General features: G+C 37.0%; 3 protein-coding genes across 15 annotated transcripts in view; 2 read left to right on the top strand and 1 right to left on the bottom strand.

Moving 5' to 3' along the window:
- LOC131437120 (atypical protein kinase C) overlaps positions 1-24,090 on the top strand; it is a 244,978-nt gene that overhangs the window by 132,590 nt on the left and 88,298 nt on the right. The window lies entirely within an intron of this gene.
- LOC131437122 (lipase 1-like) lies at positions 1,807-3,729 on the bottom strand. Its single transcript, XM_058606286.1, has 2 exons — positions 3,383-3,729; positions 1,807-3,328 (listed from the first exon to the last, which is right to left on the bottom strand). Exons 1-2 carry the CDS (start codon positions 3,473-3,475, stop codon positions 2,387-2,389), a joined length of 1,035 nt encoding a protein of 344 aa, XP_058462269.1. The 5' UTR covers positions 3,476-3,729; the 3' UTR covers positions 1,807-2,386.
- On the top strand, positions 21,524-24,085 carry LOC131437124 (uncharacterized). Its single transcript, XM_058606289.1, has 2 exons — positions 21,524-22,240; positions 22,449-24,085. Exons 1-2 carry the CDS (start codon positions 21,964-21,966, stop codon positions 22,760-22,762), a joined length of 591 nt encoding a protein of 196 aa, XP_058462272.1. The 5' UTR covers positions 21,524-21,963; the 3' UTR covers positions 22,763-24,085.

The following is a 24,090-nucleotide window of genomic DNA, read 5'->3' as shown; positions in this document are numbered from 1 at the left end:
ACATATCAGTAAATTTCACGCTGTCTGCCACCATCATTGCTTAAAGACAGCACAAAGAAAAAAATAAAATTAGTTTTTTTTAACGAGTTTATTTGTCAATGTTTCATGAGAAGTGTCAAAGCAACACAATATATTAAAAAGCAAAAAAGAAAAAAAACTAGTTCAAACTGCTAGCAAATGGTTTTTCGAAATTCGCAATTTTTTGGCAATATCTGTCACAATTGACTTTGAAAGCTAAAAATTTGTTCCAAATTTGGATACCTTAACGTAATACCAATCTAACGAGTCGTAGATTTCAAGAATCCGTCAACTATTCACAGAGATTTCGATTTTTTCGCCATATTCCAATAGTTGGGGTTTCGAACGAGGCACGCTTGGAGTCCAAATTAGACACAATTTCCAATAAAATCACTTCTGAGTGATTGAAAGATTGAATATAATACTCTTCAGCATAGTATTTTGGCTAGAATTGTTTTTAGCACGGTTCCTTTTTGGCAATATAATTGTTCGACTGTTACTGTAACTCAAATATAGCCAGAAAAATGTTAATTTTTTAAATTGTTCTAATTATTTTAATAAACATTTTTCATATTTATTTTGATAAAGCAATCGATGGCCAGTTTTCCTAGTCACAGTTTTTGAAAGAAAAACGATTACTGATGCAGAAAACATGTGGATCGATAAAAAAGGTATCATCTTTTTTAAAAACCTTTTTTAAAATTTAAAACTCAAACTTTGGAAAACTGGCCGGAGTCCGGTGGAACTGACCGGAGTAAGTCTCGGAGGGCCGAGTGTATATGACCAATCGGTTCAGCTCGACAAACTGAGCAAATATATATGCAACATTAAGAGGCGTGTTCTCAGAAATGGCTTGGCCGATTTTGACCAAACTGGTTCCAAATGAAAGGTTTTCCAGGAAGTATATACGCTATTGTTTTCGTTTTTTGGATCTGATGATTACTTTCCGAGTTAAACAAACTTTTATTTCGAAATGCGCAATTTTTTGGCAATATCTGTCACAATTGACTTTGAAAGCTAAAAATTTGTTCCAAATTTGGATACCTTAACGTAATACCAATCTAACGAGTCGTAGATTTCAAGAATCCGTCAACTATTCACAGAGATTTCGATTTTTTCGCCATATCCCAATAGTTGGGGTTTCGAACGAGGCACGCTTGGAGTCCAAATTAGACACAATTTCCAATAAAATCACTTCTGAGTGATTGAAAGATTGAATATAATACTCTTCAGCATAGTATTTTGGCTAGAATTGTTTTTAGCACGGTTCCTTTTTGGCAATATAATTGTTCGACTGTTACTGTAACTCAAATATAGCCAGAAAAATGTTAATTTTTTAAATTGTTCTAATTATTTTAATAAATATTTTTCATATTTATTTTGATAAAGCAATCGATGGCCAGTTTTCCTAGTCACAGTTTTTGAAAGAAAAACGATTACTGATGCAGAAAACATGTGGATCGATAAAAAAGGTATCATCTCACTGGTAAAAGGATTAAGTTCGTTTTTACACAAGCTTTGATATGTACGACATGTTAATTCTTAGAGGAAATTGTTTTTATGCAGAACTTGTGCACAATTAAAATGCTTGTAAATAACAGTGTTTTTCAAGTAGAACAATGAAGTGAGATTACATATGTCAAACGAAATTCGTTGTATCTTTCAACCTGACAATATTGCTGTATTCAAGACCGATTGCATCGTGTATCGTCGACTGTTTTTATTTAACTACTCTCGTCTTATAATTTTTTGTTCGATTCATTCGGATACTATAGAGAGTAAATTAGATTGACTGAAAAATCGGTAGTTTTATTTCATACACTCGGTTGATTTGATTCATCTAATTATTGTAAAGTTATTGTAGAGTGTTTGTGTTTGGTATTGTCAAAATAAAAGTGAATTTTTGTCAATATAGGGTTATATAATTATTAAAAAATAATCAAATTTTACTTTGTATGCTTAAGTTGCAGGATATCGATACGATGGTAAGTAGGTATAATACTTGGTGAGAAAATGGAGAAATACATTTTGAAATTTGTTTTTTAATTTCTCAACTAGATAACGTCATCATCATTTCAGACGAATATTTTACTACTTTTTTACCCTTAGTCACAAGTATGAATGAAGTTTTTTTTGCCAACATATTTCTTATGAATATTCAATATTAAAAATTCTATCATCACAACGAAGACCACTGCCAAACGAAACTTCATTTAGGACAACGAACTTTCTCACATCCATATGGTTTTCCCCAAACGTCTTTAAAAACTGGAATACAATCGTTCTCCGACTATGGCAGCGAGCAAATTTCCAAACCTGTGACAATTTCATACTCCGTAGGGCAATACTCCATATGCGTCTCACTCACTCACAACACAGATTGGTTCGATTGATTAAATGATCTAATGTCGTTTACTATGTTCGGGTAAACCAGCTTGGATGCTTCGGATCGGGCTGTAAAATCCTGATGATCTAACGCATCGTAGCGGAAAAACCGCACACTGGTATTCTTGCTCAGCACTTTCCCCAGTTGTTCCACATCAGTCGGATTGACGGTCACATCGAGACACCCGTAGTGCAGCGCAACTGGGATGGTGATCTGCCAGAGCCGGTAGTCCGGTGCTAGCTTGGATCCATAATGCTTCAGGTTTAGCTGGGAACCGTAGTTGTACTGGCGGAATCGTCCGGAGATGATCAGCTGACCGTAGTGTTCCAGCTGCTTCCGGCTGCTACCCCGAACGTAGTTGTTGTCGTGTAGGGTTTCGTAGTATTTCGGTGCAAAGATGCGCACAATTTCCGCTGTTTGGGCGATGGCTTTGAATTTGCTGCGAGCCATGTAGGCTGCCGGAGCCATCAGATTCAAAGAAGCGACTCTTCCGTTGTACTCTGGTCGCTCGGACAGTAGCACAAGGGCAGCTGTAGATCCTTCCGAAAAGCCAATCACGTGGATTTGCTGTCGAGCGGAAATGTTGAGTGCCACATCCACGGTTGTGGCCAGGTCGTAGATACCGATTTCGTGGAAGCTGAAATCCCAAAATTCCGCCGAAGTGTTACGTCCTGCTGGCCAACTTTCCGGTGACAGCCTGGAATTGGCAAGCCAGACTTCAATTCCTGCGGTTAGCAGTTGCGATGGGAGGTTCGAGGAATGCCGCAACCAGTCGGCAGATGTCTCACGATTTCCGTGTTGTAGCAGGGCAACTCCAAGCACTTCTCCGGCCGGCCGGAGTCTAAACAAGGCTAACTTGTATCCATCTGCAGTGGTTGCCCGGTAACGAGATGCGTTGATCCCGTACTTGGTGATGTAGTGTTCCTATAAATTAGCATTTTGTTAAATGTCACATTCATATACAGTTCACGCACCTACCGTATCGTACAACTCGTTGGCTGCGCTGCATATGTTTACAATAACACTTAGCACTAGCAGTCCTGCTTCGGCGATCAATCCTGATCGAGTCATTGCGCACGATTAACTGATCGGCTCTGAAATTGTAACAATTTCGACTATAGACTACCATTTTGGTGTCGCATTTTTCTTTCAAACTGGTTTCCGAGCAAAAAACCGGTAAAGATTCTTCATTTACCGGAACGGTTATTTGCGTCATACGACACATCGTTTGAATCAAACAGTCCGCGAGGCTTCGATTCGCATTCGTGCTCAAAGGCCGTCGTTAATTCAATTTCCTGAATGGTATCCATAATGAGTGCCACCACCAAGCCGATGGTGACGAACATACCGCAACGTATGCTCGAGTGAACTTTTCGACTCGAAATACCGAGTGCCGCATGGTCAATTTCGTACCCTATAGTCAGTTCCAAAACTGTTTAATAGTGTGCCGGAAGAAATCATCGTATTGTGTAGAAAAATTAAAACAAAACAAAATGCAAACGTAGGGAACTGTACCCATTTCAACTCTATTTTTATTTTGTGAGGTCTAAAAAAGATCCTCGCTCTGTTCAAGGTTTCGACTCGATCGGAACAGAGTGACAGTAGCCGGTCCCGCAATTGAGTGACTTGCCACAGTTTAGCAAATCGTCCTACTGCACGAATGGCGGTAGAATAGAAATGAAGATTGATCCATCGGCTCGATTTTCGCTTCTAGTGCCATGCGTATGCCACGATTGTAACCTTGCATGTTTTACTTCATGTGTTTCATTTATGCTTTTACGGTTGCCTTTCAAGAGATGAATGAATGTCAATGAATGAACATTTAAGCCAAGTGCTATACTGCCCATACTTGCATATCAGTCCCATATTGAAAATCGACAAGTTGAGAAAAAGTTGAATACATATTTCGGAAATAATTCCCTTTTTTTCGCCACTGTGATGATTATTTATTCGTCAAACAAATGTAGACTACAGACAAAAAAAAAAGTTACAATGGTTTCTTATATGCTATACATTATTTCTACGATTTGGTTTCAATTTTTCTTTTGTTTGTTTCCTGAACATAGTTAGATAGATTTTTTGGCAGTTTTCGTTATAAAAGTGCATCATTTGATTAACAGGATTATTTGTGGCATAATTTGTTTTATTTTTTTTCCATGAATATTTGACGACTTCTGAGATAGCGACTAGGAGCATAAAATTTTAGTTTTGAAAGCAATGATTCAGATTGTACTCGTTGAGAAATAGTGTCGTTGATTAAATAAAGCATTGTAGCTTTGCGGCGTTCTTCGAGTGTTTGTAAGTTTATGAGCATACAACGCGCTTTATATGATGGAAGAGGAACTGTAGTCCAGTTTAGTCTACGAAGCGCATACAGTAGAAATTGTTTTTGGACAGATTCGATACGTTCTACGTGTACGGAGGTACATGGGTTCCATACTATGCTGCAGTATTCCAAATTGGTCTGACGTAAGTTTAATTATTGTCGTTTTAATTAGCAAATTGAGATTTGCTATGTCTATAATGTCGAAACTGCAAATCGTATCGAATTTCAATCTTAACGTGTGACATTCGATTGAACATTCCATGAGATGTCGAAGTAAGTTCCACTTTAGAGTTTTTCGTCATTATTTATGATACTTCCAGAGCCGGTATTCAGGAACTAGCATAACCCAAAATGATTCGAATGGCCATAAATTACTACGCCAAACAATTTACATCTTCTATATCGGTATGAATTTTCAAAAACTCATCATCTGTAATTCTAGAATCGGATAAAATTCACCAATTTTGTGTGGGACCTTAAGTCCTTTAATTTGAATTTTTGTTTTTGAAGTTAGATTTGGCCTTTTTGAGAAAATAATTGAGCTTTGAGAAACTATTCGGTACTGGAGCCGGAATTCTAAAATCGGTGTAGCCGAAATCAGTTAAATTCACCTGAGGAGTGTGTAGACATTTTTGAGAAATTGTAGTGCGAATTATGATTTGGGGGTACATTCCGGATCCAAAAACGAATAAGGCTTAAACGGAAATAAATTTACTTGGTAATCGACTATCCAAGTCTGCAAACCCGATAAACCTGATTAATTTATGTGAAATGGACATTTTTATACTAATCACCCTGTATCTCCTAAATCAGAAGTCGGATCTGACTTAAAAGTAAGATGTTTTATAGGATTTTAGGACCTCTCATTTGAATCATAGATGATTCTCAGATTTCATTGGAATCTTAGATTGGTTCAGCCATCGAGAAAAATGAATAGCATTATTTTAATTTCGTTTCACATATCATCCTGTGGTTCCGCAATCAGAAGTCGGACCCAAACGTAATTCAGGAACCTTGTTTGGGAGTATACTACTTTTCATATGAATTTGATTATGTAGAAAACGGTTTAGACATCTCCGAGAAAATTGAGTGAAATTATTTGTCACACACGCATTTGCTGATCTCGACGAACTGAGTCGTATGGTATATGGAAGTTATGTTCTCCCAGCATTTATTGCTGTAAGTAGTTTAAATCAATATAATTATGGAATTTCTTTCAACTCGAAAATGCTGATATCATCTGGTTTACATATGCCATATTCGAACGATTATGTTGCCAAAAACGAACCGTGCTAAAATCGGTCCGAGGCAAATTGTCATGAAAAAGGGTGCTGTCTTTTTGGTACTTAGAAACAATTGTATGTAACAGTATAAAAAATCGTGTTTCACGTTGCTCCCAAGCATTGCTTTGTCATACAGCGCTCAAAACTCCTACTGCTGGAATAAGGGAAAAAGTCGCTTATACAAAAATGTCGATATCTCCGTTGAAAATGGACAGATTTTAACAATCTATGGCTTGTTGGATAGCTATTACCGTGTGGAATCTAAGAATAGAAACATATTCTGTTTTCTAGGTCAATTGTGACAGATACTGTCAAAAAACTAAAAATTTTAACATAAAACTTCGTATAACTCAAAAAGTAAACATTCGATCTCAAAACCATTCAATAGCGTTTTGAGTCACGGAGAGACCTTTCATTTGCGACTAGTTTGATCAAAATTGGTCCAGCCATCTCTGAGATCTCGACCTCTTAGTTGACAACACACATACAGACACACACACGGACATTTGTACAGTTCGTCGAGCTGAATCGATTGGTATATGACATTCGGCCCTCCGGGCCTCGGAAATTTTGTCTAAAGTTTGAGCGAATTCTATACCTATTTTTTATATATATAAAAAAAGGTAAAAAGTTATTAACAATTGATGAAAGGGGGGGGTTATATGGCCGCCATTTCGTTTTTTCTTGGTGGATTTTTTTCATTCTAATTCCGACCATAGCCAATTCGATTAAAAAAATATGAAACTGTTTTGGTTGTTGCTTTCCGATGATTGGTTTCTAAGAAATGATGACACCCACCAACAAATCGAACGCGTTTAAGAAGTTGTTTTCAGAGCCAGTATTTTGCAAACCAATAAAAAGAATTTTTTGAAATTTTTATATATGTACTTTTATCTGTAAAAAGTATTATATTGTTTAAACAATAATCATAATCAATCATAAGCTGGTTAATTTCTGAAATGACGATATTTATTCGTTGAAGCTTCGATTTAGCTTTTTGGTAATGGAATTAATAGCGTTAGTTGATATTTGCTAGAAGTATTATTAAAAAAATTAATTCATTGGTATCATAGATTAGTTGAAGTAGTTATTTTCAGATGAAAAGCATTGAACTCCGATTACTTTTTCAATTTACGTATTCGTTGGCCACATAAGGAGTGTATCGAAAAGTAGTTAGCAACATTGGTTATTGAATAAAAAAGCGAAAAAAAACATATTTTGACATCAGTTTTCGATATATTGTAGAAAAATTACATTTTTATGCATTTCACTGATTATGTTGAAGAAAATCCTAGTTTCTGCGAAACGCTCGCACTTTGGACTTGACATTCTTCATTAAATTCTGCACAGTTACTTTTGCGACTTTCCTGGTGGCAGCTGTCCAGTTTTTTTGAACTCCTGCATGTTTTAGGACACTGTACCCTCCTTCCGAAAGTGCCGTTTGACAATTGTCCAATACCTTTCAATTGGCCGAAGATCCGGGCAGTTCGGTGGGTTGATGTCCTTTTCCACGAATTGTACATTATTTTTTTGACAACCACTGTAGAACGAAGTTGGCGTAGTGGGCTGAAGCCAAATCCCGCCAGAAAAGAGGAGGAGTCTTATGCTTTCTGTACAGTGGCAGCATTCTCTTCTTCAAACATTCTTCTTCGTACACGTTGGCGTTAATTATGCCCTTCGTGAAGAAAATCGACGACCGCAAACCACAGGTACAAATTGCTTGCCAGACCAACACCTTCTGCCCAAACTTCCATCACCAAACTTCCATCGCCACCGTGGTGTCAGCGTCATCCAGGTCCTGGTACACCGATTTCGTATAATATTGCGGTCCGGGCAGCGCTCGAGAGTCTTCCTTGGCGTAGGTTTCGTCGTCGATCAGGCTGCATCCGTCTTTATTCTGTAGAATCCGGTTATACAGTTTTCGCGCCCTTTTTTTATTGTCCTGTACTTGCTGTACCAGGGACTTTTTCGGAACCTTCTGTTTCTTGTACGTTTTCAGGGAGTTCCGAACTTTGATCCGTTGAATCAACCACTTTTAAGTCCCGGCCGGGCTGGCTGGGACCTGTTTTCCTACCGGATCGGGGCAAATCCTTCATGGAAAGGATCTTACCGAACTTCTCGATAGTATTTTTGACACTGGTGTGGTGCACTTTCACCCGCTTTGCCATTTCGTTGTACGTGACACCACTTTCTGAGCACCAAGTGTGCAGAATTTTCTTTCGCGTTTCCGGATCAATTCGACTCATCATTGAAACGATAAACCGTGCCGAAACCAATCGATTGCGCAGCTGTTATTGACATGTAAACAAACATGTCACCGCAAAACATGCTGCAAAAAATTAAGCCATTTCAGAGTAATAACTGTTTGAATGTTGCTAACTACTTATCGATACACTCCTTAGCTCGATCATGAATATCGTCTTTTTTTAAAAACATCCTATAGCAATTTGTTGAGTTAGATAGAAAATAGAAAAAATGAACTGGTACTAAAACTCATCGGTGCCCGCTTTCATAAGAAACGTCATAATTTAAAGGTTGTTCTTCAATCTATTTTTTATCCTACACTGTGGCATTTGTCTCCTGAGAGCGGAACAGCCGTTGGTTCCATCCCGAAAACTGGTGCTAATTTGATAGGTTTTTTTCTGCTGTCCTTGAAGCGTCCAGCAGTGTCGGAAGTAGCTATTCATCCATCTTTCCGCTCGAGCTGCAGAGTTCTCTCGCAGAGGTAACAAATAATAAACGGTTTGTCCCTGCAGGATGACGACTACGACGTTTTAATTTGGCACGTCCGGCTGAAGAGCTGTAACACTGAACGTGACTCCTGACCATGGAAGAAGAAAACATTACGCCCGCGAGGAGCTACAACGAAGGATAATGAGCAAAACTTTTGGTCCCTACTCAGTGTGTCCATGTCATGATCCTCGGTTGTAGTTGAATTTTGGGTGTGCAGGGACGGGGAGTTATTCCAACTGTGTCCGTTTTTTCTGTTAATGACCCCCGATACGTTTGGGAGTTTTCATTATTCATAATTTTTAACATTATTTTGTTTTGCTCAAAATCGATTAAAAAGTTATTTCAAGTCGGAAAAGGATTACATTTGCTTTTTATGACAATTTGGCCTGATAAATTTTGAAATTATTGTTTACCATTAAGAAACAGTTTTTTAATCGATTTTCTATTCCGAATAATATACAGTAGTGATTCCCAAACTGGTCCATATAACACATGGTAAGGTCTAAGACGTTTAGCTGCGCTGTTGCAGTGACAAGGACGGTTTATAAAACGCTGATGTATAGGTAGTCATTTAGGGTTTTGAACCTCGTGGGTACCGGTTTGTGCTAAAGTGCACATGACTGTTTTGATTGTTTTACATTAACAGATTATCGTAATAATCGTTACTTTTATGCTAATTTCTAGCTATCCGACATCGCCACCGTTCGTTCGAATTAAATTAAGCTATAGAATCTAACTTTGTGTGAACAAGACCATACAAATTAATATAGACAGATGTCCCGATCAGATGGTAATAACAGAATTATAACAACTGAAGTAATTTATTTCAGAAATATTTTGTAACAAATTTTGAAATATTTTTGGCTGGTAAGCTATTAAAATAGCAAAAATCATAACAAAAAAGACTCTAGCGGGAACAAAATCGTAACAGATTTTGAAACGTTTGTATCACAATTATTATTGAATTTAAAATTACTACAGAAGTCCGAAAGCAGAAATTTTTAACAATAGTTGTAATAAATTAGATATCAAATTTAACACAGAAAAACTATATCACAGCCAACTTTTAGGAGCGTTTCAATTAAAAATTGTTGAATGATTTTTCTATTAAAGGAATAATTTAATTAGTGATCTGGTTTCTTGTTTTAATTTTTTGAAATTTTGATCATTATATTTCGATATAAAGCAACGGAAGAACTCATTTTCCAATTAATGAACGTTATTATGAGTCTTGCAAACGAAAATAAAACATCATAACTGATTTTGTTATTATATTGTTATAAGTTTTAACATTCAACTGTTTTCATTTGTTCAATATCTCAAAATAACACAAATTGTTATACATATCAACTATTAATATACTTGTGTTATGATTTTGTTATATGCATCTGATCGGGGTGATGCCAATACTCGGGACCGCGCATGTTTCTTACATCAAGCGTCGAGGCGCATAACAGGTATTTTGATTCATTTATACCCATGAATCTGATATGAAAAATAGCACTGCCAAGGTCGATTAAGAATTCGCAAGGTTCAGTCGGTGTTGAACAGTCGTTCGCACCGCACGCGTATAGCTCTTGGCTCCAGGAAATTTTTTTCTGGCTACCTAGAGTTTCATTGATTCAAGGCTTCAGTCTTTTTCAAGGCTACCTGAATCACTAACTAAGTGATACAAAGAGTGACTAAGTGATACAAAGAGTGATATTAGAGTGACTAAGAAATTAATCAGCCTTTTTTAAGGCTAGCTAGGAGTCTAATCGAAGACTAATTTAGCCTAGTTAATTTAATTTAAAATTTCATTAATTTCAAAAATGCCTGCGTCCAACCGGAAAGGCAACAAGCCTAAGGCTAAAAATAATTCAATACGGAATAAATCACAATCCGTTATTCAACATTTTTCTAATAACATTCACGATCTTATAGAATCTGAATGTAAAAATAAAAGACAACGGACGGATTTCCCTTCCGTTGATCCTATGCCGTCTAACAATATTTACGAGATTCTTCCTGAATCCGATTGTAGCGACATAGAAGAAAATTCTTCAAAAATTCCCAAAATGGACGCTTGTCGTTCTGGGAAGAAACATCAATCTATGCCACCAGTGACGGTGATGATTTCCGACTTCAAAGCATTCCGTACTGAGCTTTCTACTTTTCTCCCGGAAGTAAAAGTCTCATTTCAAATCGGACGAAGAGGAGAATGTCGAGTCTTGGTGGATGGATTGGAAGATTACGAACGTCTTATTCGATATTTGACCGAGAAACTTCATAAATTTTATTCATATGGTATAAAATCAGACAGACCCTTCAAGGCTGTCTTGAAAGGATTATCAAATGATCAAAGTATTGATGAAATTAAAAATGAACTAAAAGAATTGCTTGGTTTTGCCCCTTCCCAAGTAATACTTATGAAAAAAAGAGCGAATGGTACTTCTAAACCACGCTCTGGAATTTCCCATGAACTTTACCTAATACACTTCAATCGAAGTGATGTAAGCAATTTGAAAGCTTTAGAAAAAGTACGATTCATTTCCCACATTAAAATTCATTGGGAACATTATAAACGGCATAATCGTGTTGCAAACTTAACGCAGTGTCGTCGTTGCCAAGGCTTCGGTCATGGAACCAAAAATTGTCATATGGATGTACGGTGTTTGAATTGTGGTGAATCGCATTCGAAAGACGTTTGTCCAATGAATGAAACCACTGATAGATTTTCATGTTCGAATTGCAATGGAAATCATAAATCCAATTATTTGAAATGTCCTGTCAGGGAAAAAATTTTAAACGCTCGTTCGCTTCGACAACAAGTCAAATCAACGACCTTAAATTTACAGAACATACCTGAAAATCAAAAAACCGTTACAAATGCCACGCCTAATTCTTCTAAGGCACTGATTTCTTCGAAACAAAAAACAGGTACGCCTGCCAATTCGTCTTCTAACGAAAACAATTTATTGACAGGTAGATCGACCTCGTCATCATCTTCTTCTAATGTCAGTTATGCTGGTATATTAGGTAGAAATCTATCACCTATTTCTTCTAATGTAAATAATCAAAACACAGGACTGCCTTGCAGTTCTTCTTCTAACGAAAACAATTTATTAATAGGTAGACCGGCCAAATCATCTTCTTCTAATGGCAGTCTACCTACAAATATTCCTTCAATGCCATTCGCTTCTTTAATTGAAGTCGATTTAGGCGATATAACTGAAACTAAAATGATCTACCTACAAGATCAACTTTTTCAAATGATCATCCAAATGAATTCGACTTCATCACTTTTTGAAGCATTTCAAATCGGATGGAAATTTGCAAATAATATTATAATGAATTTAAAATTTAACAGTGATGTTAAATAATTATTTGAATATTTTAAATTGGAATGCTCGATCTTTGAAATCGAGTGAAGATGAATTTTATAATTTTCTCAAAGTTCACAAAATTCATATTGCCATTGTGACAGAAACTTTTCTTAAACCAAATGTAAAATTGAAAAGTAATCCACATTATGTGGTTCATCGATTTGACAGGTTTACTGGAATGGGTGGTGGAGTTGCCATTTTTGTCCAACGGCAAATTAAACATCGAATTTTACCTTCTTTCAATACTAAAGTTATTGAAAGCTTGGGAATCGAAGTTGAAACCATTCATGGAATTTATTTCATCGCTGGAGCATATTTGCCATTCCAATGCACCGGCGAACAATTAAATTTCTTTAAAGGCGATTCGCAAAAACTCACAAGATATCGACCGAAATTTTTCGTAATAGAGGACTTAAATGCTAAGCATGTCCAGTGGAATTGTAGGCAAAATAACAGTAATGGTAAAATACTTCATAATCAACTCTCAGCTGGTTACTTCAAAGTTCTTCATCCCAGTAATCCGACTTGAAAAATCCCTCTACAATTGATCGGGTTCTAACAGATCGAAGTCACATTTGTAGTGAACAGATTACACATGCTGACTTTGACTCAGATCATCTTCCTGTAACATTCAGACTTTCCAACGAAGCTATAATTAATCCAATTAGTTCTATTTTCAACTATCATAGAGCTAATTGGTTGGATTACAGATCTCACATTGAAAATCATGTGGATCATGAAACTATTTTAGAAAATTCTGCGGACATCGACACACCAATTGATAATTTGAATCATTATATTATCGAAGCTAGAAATCTTTCAGTTCCTAACGCTCAAACTAAATTAAATTCTCCTATCATCGATGACAATCTTCAACTGCTCATTCGGTTGAAGAATGTTCGTCGACGACAATATCAACGTTCTCGTGATCCTGCTATGAAAAACATAGTTAGGGATTTACAAAAAGAAATTAAACATAGATTTACTCTTTTGCGAAATGAAAATTTCGCTAAAGAAGTTGAACAAATTAAACCATATTCTAAACCTTTCTGGAAACTTTCTAAGGTTCTTAAGAAACCTCAGAAACCAATTCCTGCTCTCAAGGAAGGAAATCAAATACTTCTTACAAATGGTGAAAAAGCTCAAAAACTTGCTCAGCAGTTCGAGAGTGTCCACAATTTTAATTTAAACGTTGCGAGTCCTATTGAAAATGAAGTCTCACTGAAATATGATCATATTTTAACCCAAGTGTTATCACACGATGACATTATTGAGACGAATTTTGATGAAATTAAATCAATTATTAGGAAACTCAAAAACATGAAGGCTCCTGGTAATGATGGAATTTTTAATATTCTTATTAAAAATCTTCCCGATGTTGCCTTGAGACTCCTGGTTAAAATTTTCAACAAGTGTTTTTCATTAGCTTACTTCCCAAAAAGATGGAAAAACGCTAAAGTAATTCCTATCCTAAAACCTGATAAAAACCCAGCAGAAACATCAAGTTATCGCCCAATTAGCTTACTTTCTTCTATCAGTAAACTTTTTGAAAAAATTATCTTGTTGAGAATGATGACTCATATAAATGAGAATTCAATTTTTTTACCAGAGCAGTTTGGATTTCGTCATGAACATTCAACTACTCATCAACTTGTCAGAGTAACGAACATGATAAAATCAAATAAATCTTCTGGGTTATCCACTGGAGTTGCTCTTCTAGACATAGAAAAAGCATTCGACAGTGTTTGGCACAAAGGTTTAATAGCAAAAATGTCTGATTTCCAGTTTCCTATTTATTTGATCAAAATGATTCAAAATTATTTAACTGATCGTACTCTTCAGGTTAGCTATCAGAATTGTAAATCTGAATTGCTACCCGTACGAGCCGGTGTTCCGCAGGGTTCGAGTGTAGCTCCAATCTTGTATAATATTTTCACTTCTGATCTTCCAAATCTACCCGTTGGTTGTCAGAAATCGCTATTCTGTGACGACACAAGTCTGTTAGCCACAGGTAGAAATCTAAGAGTGATCTGCAGTCGCCTACAAAGAAGTTTAAATATTTTCAGTGATTATCTGTCAAAATGGAAAATTAAACCAAATGCAGCAAAAACGCAATTAATTATCTTTCCTCACAAGCCAAGAGCTTCTTTTCTTAAACCAAACAATAATCACATTCTTAAATTGAATGGCTTGGAATTGACATGGTCTGATCAAGCTAAATACTTAGGTTTAACGTATGACAAAAAACTCACTTTCAAGGATCACATTGAAGGAATCCAGGCAAAGTGTAATAAATATATTAAATGTTTATATCCTCTTATAAACAGAAATTCTAAGCTCTGTCTAAAAAACAAATTGCTAATTTATAAACAAATTTTCAGACCAGCCTAAAGCATGGCATGCGGTACCAATTTGGTCAAGCTGTTGTTCCACCAGGAAGAAAACGCTTCAAAGAATTCAGAATAAAATTCTGAAAATGATTTTGAAGCGTCCTCCCTGGTTTAGCACAAATGAGTTACACAGACTCACAAATATAGAACCATTAGATGTAATGTCACATAATATTATAAGCAAATTCCGACAAAAATCGATGCAATCTTCAATTGAATCGATTCGCTCTCTGTATTAGTTAGTAAGTTAGTATATAAGTTCCTTTTCCCCATTACACAATACAAGTAGGTTTAGAATTTTCCCTACACAAAAATCTCAGAATTGCGGAAGCAAATGATGTCTTCATGGTAATAACCAAATCATATATATAACAGGGCTGAAAAGTCACCACTTGTGGCTGAACACCCAATTTAAATCTTAATAGTTTAATTTTAACTCATATTCCAATAAATAGTTATTAAAAAAAAAAAAAAAAAAAAAAGAAAAATTCGCAAGGTAGTCGGCGTTCGATAAACGATATTCATAAATCTTTTTATGGTCATTTTCCCAACGGGTAACTCGTCGAACCCTCCCAGCATGTTCTGCGGTTTTCTACCGAAGGAAGTGTCGAAGAAAAACTAGACAAATTTATGATTGTTTCCTTTCGTTCGCTTCGCATCACGTTCCACCAAGATGCGGGGCGACTTTGAAAAGTTTAGCGTCCCTAAGCTGTCATTTTAATGTCTACAGAGCCTCGTTTCTAGTCGCCGAATACAAATCAACTTTTGTCTTCACTCTCAGTCGATTTATCAGAGGCGACCGATGACCGGTAGCTGATTTAGGACTCAAGTTTCGACCGATAACTCTGTTTGATAGTTTGTGTGTTCGGTTTCCTCTGCGATATTCGCGTTGTTATGGGCTGTGTTCGGAGGGATCCGTTTGTACTGATAAAAAAAAACCGATGACCGAATTTAGGTTTCCCGTGTGTCTGTGTGAGATATGAACTAGGTTATCCGACGCACAAACACGGCCGTATCGGAATCGAACAGCCAACCCAAACGAAAAGCCTTTTATCTTGATTCGAGTCTACGGTCGAAGCTGATAAGACATACGCGGGGTGCCGATAAGCACGGAACTGAGCGAGCTTTAGTTTGCGGATCGTGAGCACCGGTTTTAGTTTCGTTGAAAGAATTTATTTAGAACTTAATGTTTTCTGATTATGAAATTTTTTTGTTTTAACATATTTATTCGAGAAAAAAAGTGAATGCTAATTTTTTTTTCGCAAAATGCATTATGCAGTATTTTTTTGTTTTCGCAATATTTTCAGTTTACGAACCAGTTGTAATAGTGAAGAACAACCTCAAAATTTGAAAGTAATCGTAAATGATTACAAAACAGGTTTTTTTGAAGTAGAAGTTACACAATTTTACACATATTTGTTTGAACAACAAGCTTTAATTGATATTATTGAAAATGTTTAGTTCAGCTCAGAATTTGAGTGGATAAAAACTTACCAAAATAAAGAATAGAAACTTGTTCAAATATTGATGATGAGAGTTGAGTCAAAGATCCCAAAGTTTGGGCGTGAGAATGAAATTCAAATAAATTATTGCAAATATTTAAAGTTACATACTTGAAGACAATTAATGTTTTTTTTTTTGGATTTCTATTAAACCCATAATGTTCCTGTAATAGGACGATTTTTCTTAGTATCGCGTTATATTTTTAAGTAATTTCAACAATGTGTAGCAGGCCATCAGACTTCACTTAAACCGATTTAAATGAAGACCTTTGTTCATGTAACAGTAGTTCGTAAACCGTTAATTGTACAAAAATGATGCCCAAGAAGAAGTTCTAGGACATCGACTGAGCAATCATAAAAAATATACACTGAGAAGTCAAATGGTTTTTAAAAATTAAAATATCAAATCTAAAACAAATCGTCTTATAACATTATTTTAATAATTCTATTTTAAACATGAACTATAAATCCATATTCAATATTAATAATTTATAAGCATTTTTCTAGCTTTCGAAAAATATCGTTCGTTGAACTTGATAACAAACTCAAAAAATTTGGTGCAGTTTGCTTGAATAGGGAAAAAAGGTGAACGTCAAATACCTGAGACGCACTGTTTAGGAAAAAAATTGAAAATAAAATGAAATAAGTCATTACAATTCACAGTTTCCTGCTTTGCTTTTCTAATTCTCAAAGAGAGCTTGAATTCTTGAAAATAACTTGAATATCAAAAATTACTTCTTTGAGCGGCTAGTGGAATGAACTGAATCACTTTTAAACAAAAACAAGTTCTATTTAATTCCACTATATTAAACACCTTTAACTATATTTCGCCAAAAATGTTACAAAATAGTAGCAGGCACCGGAATTGCAGTTAAAAAGGTATTTTTTAGTAAAACCCTAATCAGCTCAGGCCAATCATGAAATGTATAATACTATCAAAATACGTGCCCGTTGCCGTTGGTGACTGCAGCAGAAGCCGTGTCCGCCCATCATTTTGCACTCTTTGCCACTCGATTCGCCTGCTTTGGTAAGTCAGACTTGGTTTGGTACTGTCATTGTCGGTGGTCTAAGAGGAACGGTGTTGTCGTTTATCGTGATCGATAATTTTCTATAGCATGTGTGAATATTTTAGGCTCGTGCATAAACAGTGGAGAATTGCAGTGCAGTGACTAAGCGGCCGCAGTATAAGTATAAATGCTGGAAAATCGACAGGACGCGCGCGAGTGTGTGTTTTTTCTTCCGTTTTCAAATCAGCGGAATTTTCTCATGTTCGTCGTAAATTCGTTAGCGAAAATGTGATCCCACCGCTACACAACTTCTTCTGTTCTGTTGTGAAACTATCCTGGATGTTTGTGTAGGAACGGGGATGAGTGCCTTCTTTAGAGTGAACTCCGATAACACCAGACCGGTTTACCATTGTTTTGAAGTCGTGCTGTAATTGTAACTGAAGAATAATTAGTCGTGGACATTCGATCCGTGCTCCGTGAAGCGTTCTCAACTTTGGTGCACTGTGACTACCCAAAGTTTTCAACTTCATTCGAAATCAAGTGAAAACACACAAAGCTATCAAATCTCCTGTCAAGCCGGAGCTGGACGGTCCAAGGTCCAAGCATTATCGCCTGTAGAAAAGTAGTCCGTGGAGGGAAAATGTGGATGTTGGACTTTGTCGATAGCGGACTGTACAACACACCACCCTACCTGGTGGTGCCGACTACCGGGGGTGTGCCGCCACTGGGATCAGAAAGTTAGTATTTTGTTTCTGATTTGCGAAAATTTTCTAATTATATTGAAAAAGTTTAGTCGGTCCGCACATATTGTGCGTTGTGGAGTCAGTAATTATATTATGAAGTGATGATGGTGATGCTGCGTCGGAATTAGGAAGTTGCGTGTGGGTTGTGATGGTACTAATTTCCGCTTCTTGAATCTGAGATGCATTTTAGTTATTTGAATAATAATTTAATTTTGATGTGGAGATAGATCCAAAACCAGTTGTTGTTTCAATCCGAAAAATGGTCGAGTATTAAGAGAAGGCCGGATCGATTCTTTGATCGAATTAGTCTTAAAAGAAAAATTTCAACACATTTCATACTTTCAACAGAAAATCTGATAACATTAGGGTCGGATCTAAATACTCCGATTTGGTTGAAACTTCTTCACATTTGTCTCCAGTTCGCGCGGAGCGAAAAAAGCGTCTTGTCGGTTACGTCACTTATACCATTATATCTACGGAGCCAGCAGTAATCTTCGAACTTGAACAATGAATCAATGAACTAAGCTTGTAGAAATCGATTTTTTTCATTTCCAAGTGCGTCTTGTCGATTACGTCACTTGTATCTCCGGAATCTGGAGATCTAGGGATTTAACCTTCGAAGTCAATCAATGAACCTATAGTAGCTTTCAAAAGAACCAGAGCTTGTTGGAAATGGTTCAGCCATCACCGAGAAAATTGAGCGAAGAGAATACCGAATGGTATGCCAGCTACATAACTTATACCATTATACCTCCGTGACTGATAGATGCAGCCATTTGATCTTCGAACTTTATCAATAACCCATTAGTAGTTTTCGAACGAACCTAAGCTTGTTGGAATCGGCTCAAACGTCTCCCAGAAAATTGAGTGATAAAAAAAGTTCGTTCTATCGGTTACATCACTTATACCGTTATATCTCCGGAACCAAAAGTGACAGCCGTATGAACTTCGAAATTGATCAATGACCCAAGCATATTGAAATCGGTTCAGCCTTCTTCGAGAAAGTGGTGTGGTTAGAAAAATCATTGCTTGGGGGTGTAATTCCGGAACCTAATGTCGAAACAGGATGGAATTCAAAAGCAGTTCATGGATTTTTCAAACATATGATCAAAATTCACTGTCTCTGAGAAATCAATATGATTAACATTCCGATGTTTATAGATCATAACTTCCGGAATTTATAGGATAATAAACCCAGGACCGAGACAACGGAAGTGTGTTTGCATGAACATATGGCATGAACATAATGGCAAATACTTCCGGTGCTTTCGGAGTCAAAATTTAGGAACTAATAGTGGGTTTAGTTCGGGTTGGTGGTTCAATGCGTAGGGCGCTGGTCTTACAAACCAGTTGTCGTATGTGCGATCCCCGACCTAGAAGGATTCTTATTGCCAGTAGAATCGTAGCGCCAGCTAGATAATGGTTCTATACGTTATGAATCGGCTGCGAAGTTTGTTGAAACAGAAGGTCGAAGGTTTAGCTATCAGCTAAGGAACTACTGTTCAGTTCCAAAGGAATTTAGCTTCAGGTGTAGAAAGCATAGAAACAGATACAAAAAAGTGCAAAAATACAGAAAGTACAGAAACGATTATAGGAAGTACTAGAACGAGCACAGAAAAAATAAAACGATTCTATACTTTGTATTATGCAGATAATACATGAACAAATAAAGGAACAAGTTCAGAGTGCTGGAACAATTACAGAAAGTACATACAGGAACTGATAAAGAAGATACAGAAACGTGAGCAAAAAGTACACTGACAGCTTCAGAAAGTACAGAGACATGTACATAAAGACTGTCCCAGAAAGTATGGACGCAACCAAAAACCGCTGTCATTTCGCAATGGCTCAGAATCTGTCAATTTTTATGGCTGCGTCCTGTTGTTTAAACTCTTCTCTAACCACTTGTGCAGTTGTTTATTCGTTTTCATTAGTTTGTTTTGAAATACGTGGAACGTATTTCAAAACAAACAGCAGAACAACGTCGAAAAATTGTGTACAAATGGTGCACAGAATGCGGACTGTCACTGACAACGATAGCAAAAATGGAATGAGTAAATGGAAAAGCCGTGCAAAATGCAATCAGGAAGTTCGGTGAGGATAAACCGAAAACGGGTCGAAAAAAAGGTCCTGCTAACCTTCAGTTGGATAAACGTATACTATAGGCGTTCGAGCAAAAGAAGGAGGTTCCAGTTCGGGATGTGACCAAAAAAGTGGGCACTTCGAAGTCAAATGTTCTTCGTGCTAAAGAACGTTTGAATCTTCGAACCTATGACAAGCAGAAACAACCAAAACGTAGTCCGAAACAAGAAGCATCGATCAGGCCGAGGGTTCGAAAGCTGTACAATACGACTCTTGCTGGAAATTTGAACTGCATAATCATGGATGACGAAACCTACGTGAAACTCGATTACAAATCCTTGCCGGGACCACAATATTATACGGTGCGAGAAGGGCAAGTGCAACCAGTCCGAGACATCGATTGAAGTCGAAAAATTTGGTAAGAAAGCTATGGTCTGGCAAGCAATTTGTAGTTGCGGTAAGATTTCGAAACCCTTCATCACCACTGCTTCAATGAACAACGAAATATACATCAAGGAATGTTTACAAAAACGACTTCTACCCATGATTCGAAGCCACAAGGATCCTGTTGTCTTCTGGTTAGATCTTGCTTCTTGCCACTACTCGAAATCAACGGTAGAATGGTATACTACCAAAAATATCACTTTCGTCCAAAAAGACATGAATCCACCAAATTGCCCACAACTTCGACCAATTGAAAAATTTTGGGCATTAACCAAGGCACATCTTAGGAAACATGTCTCGGTAGCCGAAACCATTCAACAGTTTGAAAAAGAAAAAAGTGTCAAAACTTGTCGCTAAGAAGTCTGTACGGAATTTAATGAGGAGCGTTCGCAAGAAGGTGCGCCAGCTAGTCTACAATGGCTAAGTAGCAAATGTTGAGAATAATATTCTTTTGTTGTAGTTTAATATTATCAGTATATCAAATAAAATTTGAGTATCTAACACTTGTGAATTATTTACAGCGAAACCAAAGTGCGTATATACTTTCTGGGACAGTCTTTAACAATCAGAAACTAGTACATAATTTACAGGAACATGAACAGAAAGTACAGTAACAAGCACTTATACTACAGGAACAAGCACGCAACATACATGAACAAGTGCCGAAAATACATGAACAGGTGCAGGCTTTTCTGTAACCGTCAATAAAGCTCAGGGATAATCTATAGAAGTTTGTGGTGTGTATTTGGAATTTTTTTCTCACTTGGACAATTGTATGTTGTCTGTATGTGTGTCGGCAAACAATCGGTTTGCGACCCGCTGTTATAGAGTATTATTTTTCTTTCAAAACCATTTAAATGATTGAAAATAGTTTTGATTTGTTTTCATCTAATCTAATAGTATTGCACCACGAAGTGGTCAGGGGTCATCTTCTGAAATTATACAACGAAACGGTATATACTTAACCCATGTCGGACAATCTGAAACATGTTAGGTAAAAGTGCCCGTTAGAATAATGGACTTTTTTTCTCCAACCTTGATAATTGAATGTAAACAAGCAAGATCTAGTGTGTCCATTCATGCTTTGAAGATTTCATATTATTCGACATCTGAATACAGTGCGAGTAAAACAATTACCCAAAAATCAATAAGTGATGCATGGTTCCGATTGTCTACCGCAACCAACATCGGTGTCCTTGAGTTTTGTCTGGCTTCAATTCACCGAGCAACCTCCACAAGTACTGCATAAGCCGATCTATTAGGATGTGAATTCTAGACTAAGCGAATGGTACGATAAGTATGAAAGTCCTTTCATCGTCCTTCCATTCATATACCCCGAATGAAGCCAGGTACCTGTTCATTTGAACATGGCGGCTGAGTGACTACAAAAAACTACTGTGCACAGAAATGAAAAGCTAAAAATGCTTGTGCATCATATCTGGAGCACTAATGTGTTTCGACAAACATACAGGATGCTGTGTGTCATGTGCTGAGTGTCGATTTTTTCGTCCTATTCTATAAACCGAGAGTGGAGCCGCCAAGTCCGGAGCCGGATGGCCTCGTTTCTCGAATCCTTATTCAGCCTCCTCCAGGGAAAGAAAGTGATAGCGAACAGAGTGAGGTAGATGGCAAATTAGCAGTTATTGCTATACGCTAGTGACAGCGGCTCGCTGCTGATCTAGAAATGGAATCCCTAGTGATGCCCTTGCTCACGCCTGCATGCTATGCAACCAGGAATGAGATTTTCAGTTCAATTTCGGTAATCCGCTGGAAGAGTGTCGCAGTGTCTATTTGTCCATATCGGTGCCACTTTGCGGCCGAACACAAGTTTTCTCAGAAGCTTGAAGCCGGGTACACCACGGCGGTGTTATTGGTGAAGATTTGTTGGTATCTGTGTGTGCCTGTATGGAATAGCTTCATCATTGGAAGTACGATGGGAATGTGGCAGTTGTTGCAGATAAGTAAGGTTCTTCTACTGAAGATTCGTCTCTCTGATTGATCGGTCCTTCTGGCTGCTCGCATGGAACCGACCAGTGTCGTAACTTTCAATTATCCACTAATTCCTTGATACGTTTAATAGCGTGTGGCGTAGAAGCCCGCCAGACAAGTGAAACAGAAGCCGCAGATTGAATCATCACGTTGAGCGTCAATAAATTTTCCTCGTTTCAGTCATTCTCCCATTACCACATGGTGTTGTTGGCGAACCGACGGAAAAGAAGCCAAAGACGATCCCACCGGGATTGCCATCCTGGCTGCAAGGATGCTCCACTGAAATGCTTCCGTCCCTATCTGATGGGCTGATGGGTTGCTTTGCGGATCTATTTCAGTCGTATATCAGCACATACCAACTGTCCTCGTTGGCTGGCCGTGAGTGGAATAATTTTCCTGACAGCTTATGCGATGGCTGCGTCACTGGCTCAATCGGGTGGAGGATATCGAAGCGACAGTTCGATCATACTAAATCCAGCACTAATGAATTGTAATCACCGATGATTTGACGGTGTCTGGAAGATTCGATAGAAGGAAAAATAAACATATGTTATCTTTCGGCATTTGTGGACAGAATATTCGAGGAGTAATCGAAACTGGTTCCGAGAACTCGATAATCAAATTCGCACTACAGAACTTGATTGATGATTGATGATTTATTATTTATGAGAAGAGTAGAAGTTTTATTATATATAAACGTGTGAAATTAGTAACAACGTTAAGCATAAGCACAGCAAAGTATAGTGGATAAGAAAAATATAATTCATATGCAGCAGTTCTTAGTAGCCTAAACTTTATTTAATTCGTGCGAAAAACGGAATGTTTTTGGAATTCTTTTTTGTGACGACACACTCAAAATCTCTTTATTAGCATCAATGATACATTACAGTGAAATTGCGATGTCCCTCATAACTTGGATCATCTGAAAATAAAAAATTAAAATTGTTTAGTTTGATAACAGTTTGAATAAACTATACAGCATTACCTCATAAGTTATATATATAAAAATAGAGTTCTAAATTTAAAAAGAATCGGTGCAGTAGTTGTGAAATTATGAGAGGCACCGACTTTAAAAAAACGTGAACTGTGGGGAAGACGATTTAAAAGTTTGAACACAGTATTTACTACCACACAATATTTTATACTCTATACTGATAAAATATACAGTTTAGATGTGGGAAGTTTGGACAATTTCTCAAAATAGAACTGAAAAGTAAGGTTAGACATTATACTGAGAGCGAAACATCGGACATTAAAAAAGGCACGCTCGGGTCGGGTGAACATTACATTTCAACCGGTTTAAAATCACCACTTCATCGATTTCACTTTGATCTACTTTATCGACATACTATACTTGAGATATTATGAATTTAAATTTGAAAAAACCTTCCTCATCCACCTAGTGGTGTGATAATGCCTTTCTCTTGTCATCGGCAAAATCTCATTGAAACATTTTTTGATCCACGACTAAACTGTATCTCTAAAACGAGCAGGAGTTGATTAAAATCGATGAAAAAAGAGCGTTTTATCGTTAACGTCACCTATGCCATTATATCTCCGGAACCAAAAGTGACCATAGTTGATTTTGATCAAAAATCCAGTAAAAACTTTTAAACGAGCTTAAGTTCATTATAATCGGTTCTGCCATGTTAGAGAAAATTGAACGGTCGAATGGTATATAACACTATGGGTCTCCGAGGCTCCGTTCGAAAGTCGGGTTTTCCAGCAGTACCGCATAAAAATGATAGCAAAAGCTTTGATGCTTGGTAATTGATAAAGTCTACTAGTTTTCCTGGAAATTATATTCTGATGATTAAAAATC

The sequence above is a fragment of the Malaya genurostris genome, chromosome 3 (assembly GCF_030247185.1).
Source record: "Malaya genurostris strain Urasoe2022 chromosome 3, Malgen_1.1, whole genome shotgun sequence".
Classification (NCBI taxonomy): Eukaryota; Metazoa; Arthropoda; class Insecta; order Diptera; family Culicidae; genus Malaya; species Malaya genurostris.
This window is presented reverse-complemented; position numbering and strand designations above follow the sequence as displayed.

Excerpts from the sequence above, each read along its gene's own strand:
- LOC131437122 (XM_058606286.1), bottom strand. The coding sequence starts at position 3,475 with ATGACTCGATCAGGATTGATCGCCGAAGCAGGACTGCTAGTGCTAAGT. Across the intron at positions 3,329-3,382 it reads CCAACGAGTTGTACGATACG|GAACACTACATCACCAAGTA; the intron begins GTAGGTGCGTGA and ends GCTAATTTATAG.
- LOC131437124 (XM_058606289.1), top strand. The coding sequence starts at position 21,964 with ATGGAATCCCTAGTGATGCCCTTGCTCACGCCTGCATGCTATGCAACC. Across the intron at positions 22,241-22,448 it reads GTGGCAGTTGTTGCAGATAA|TCATTCTCCCATTACCACAT; the intron begins GTAAGGTTCTTC and ends TCCTCGTTTCAG.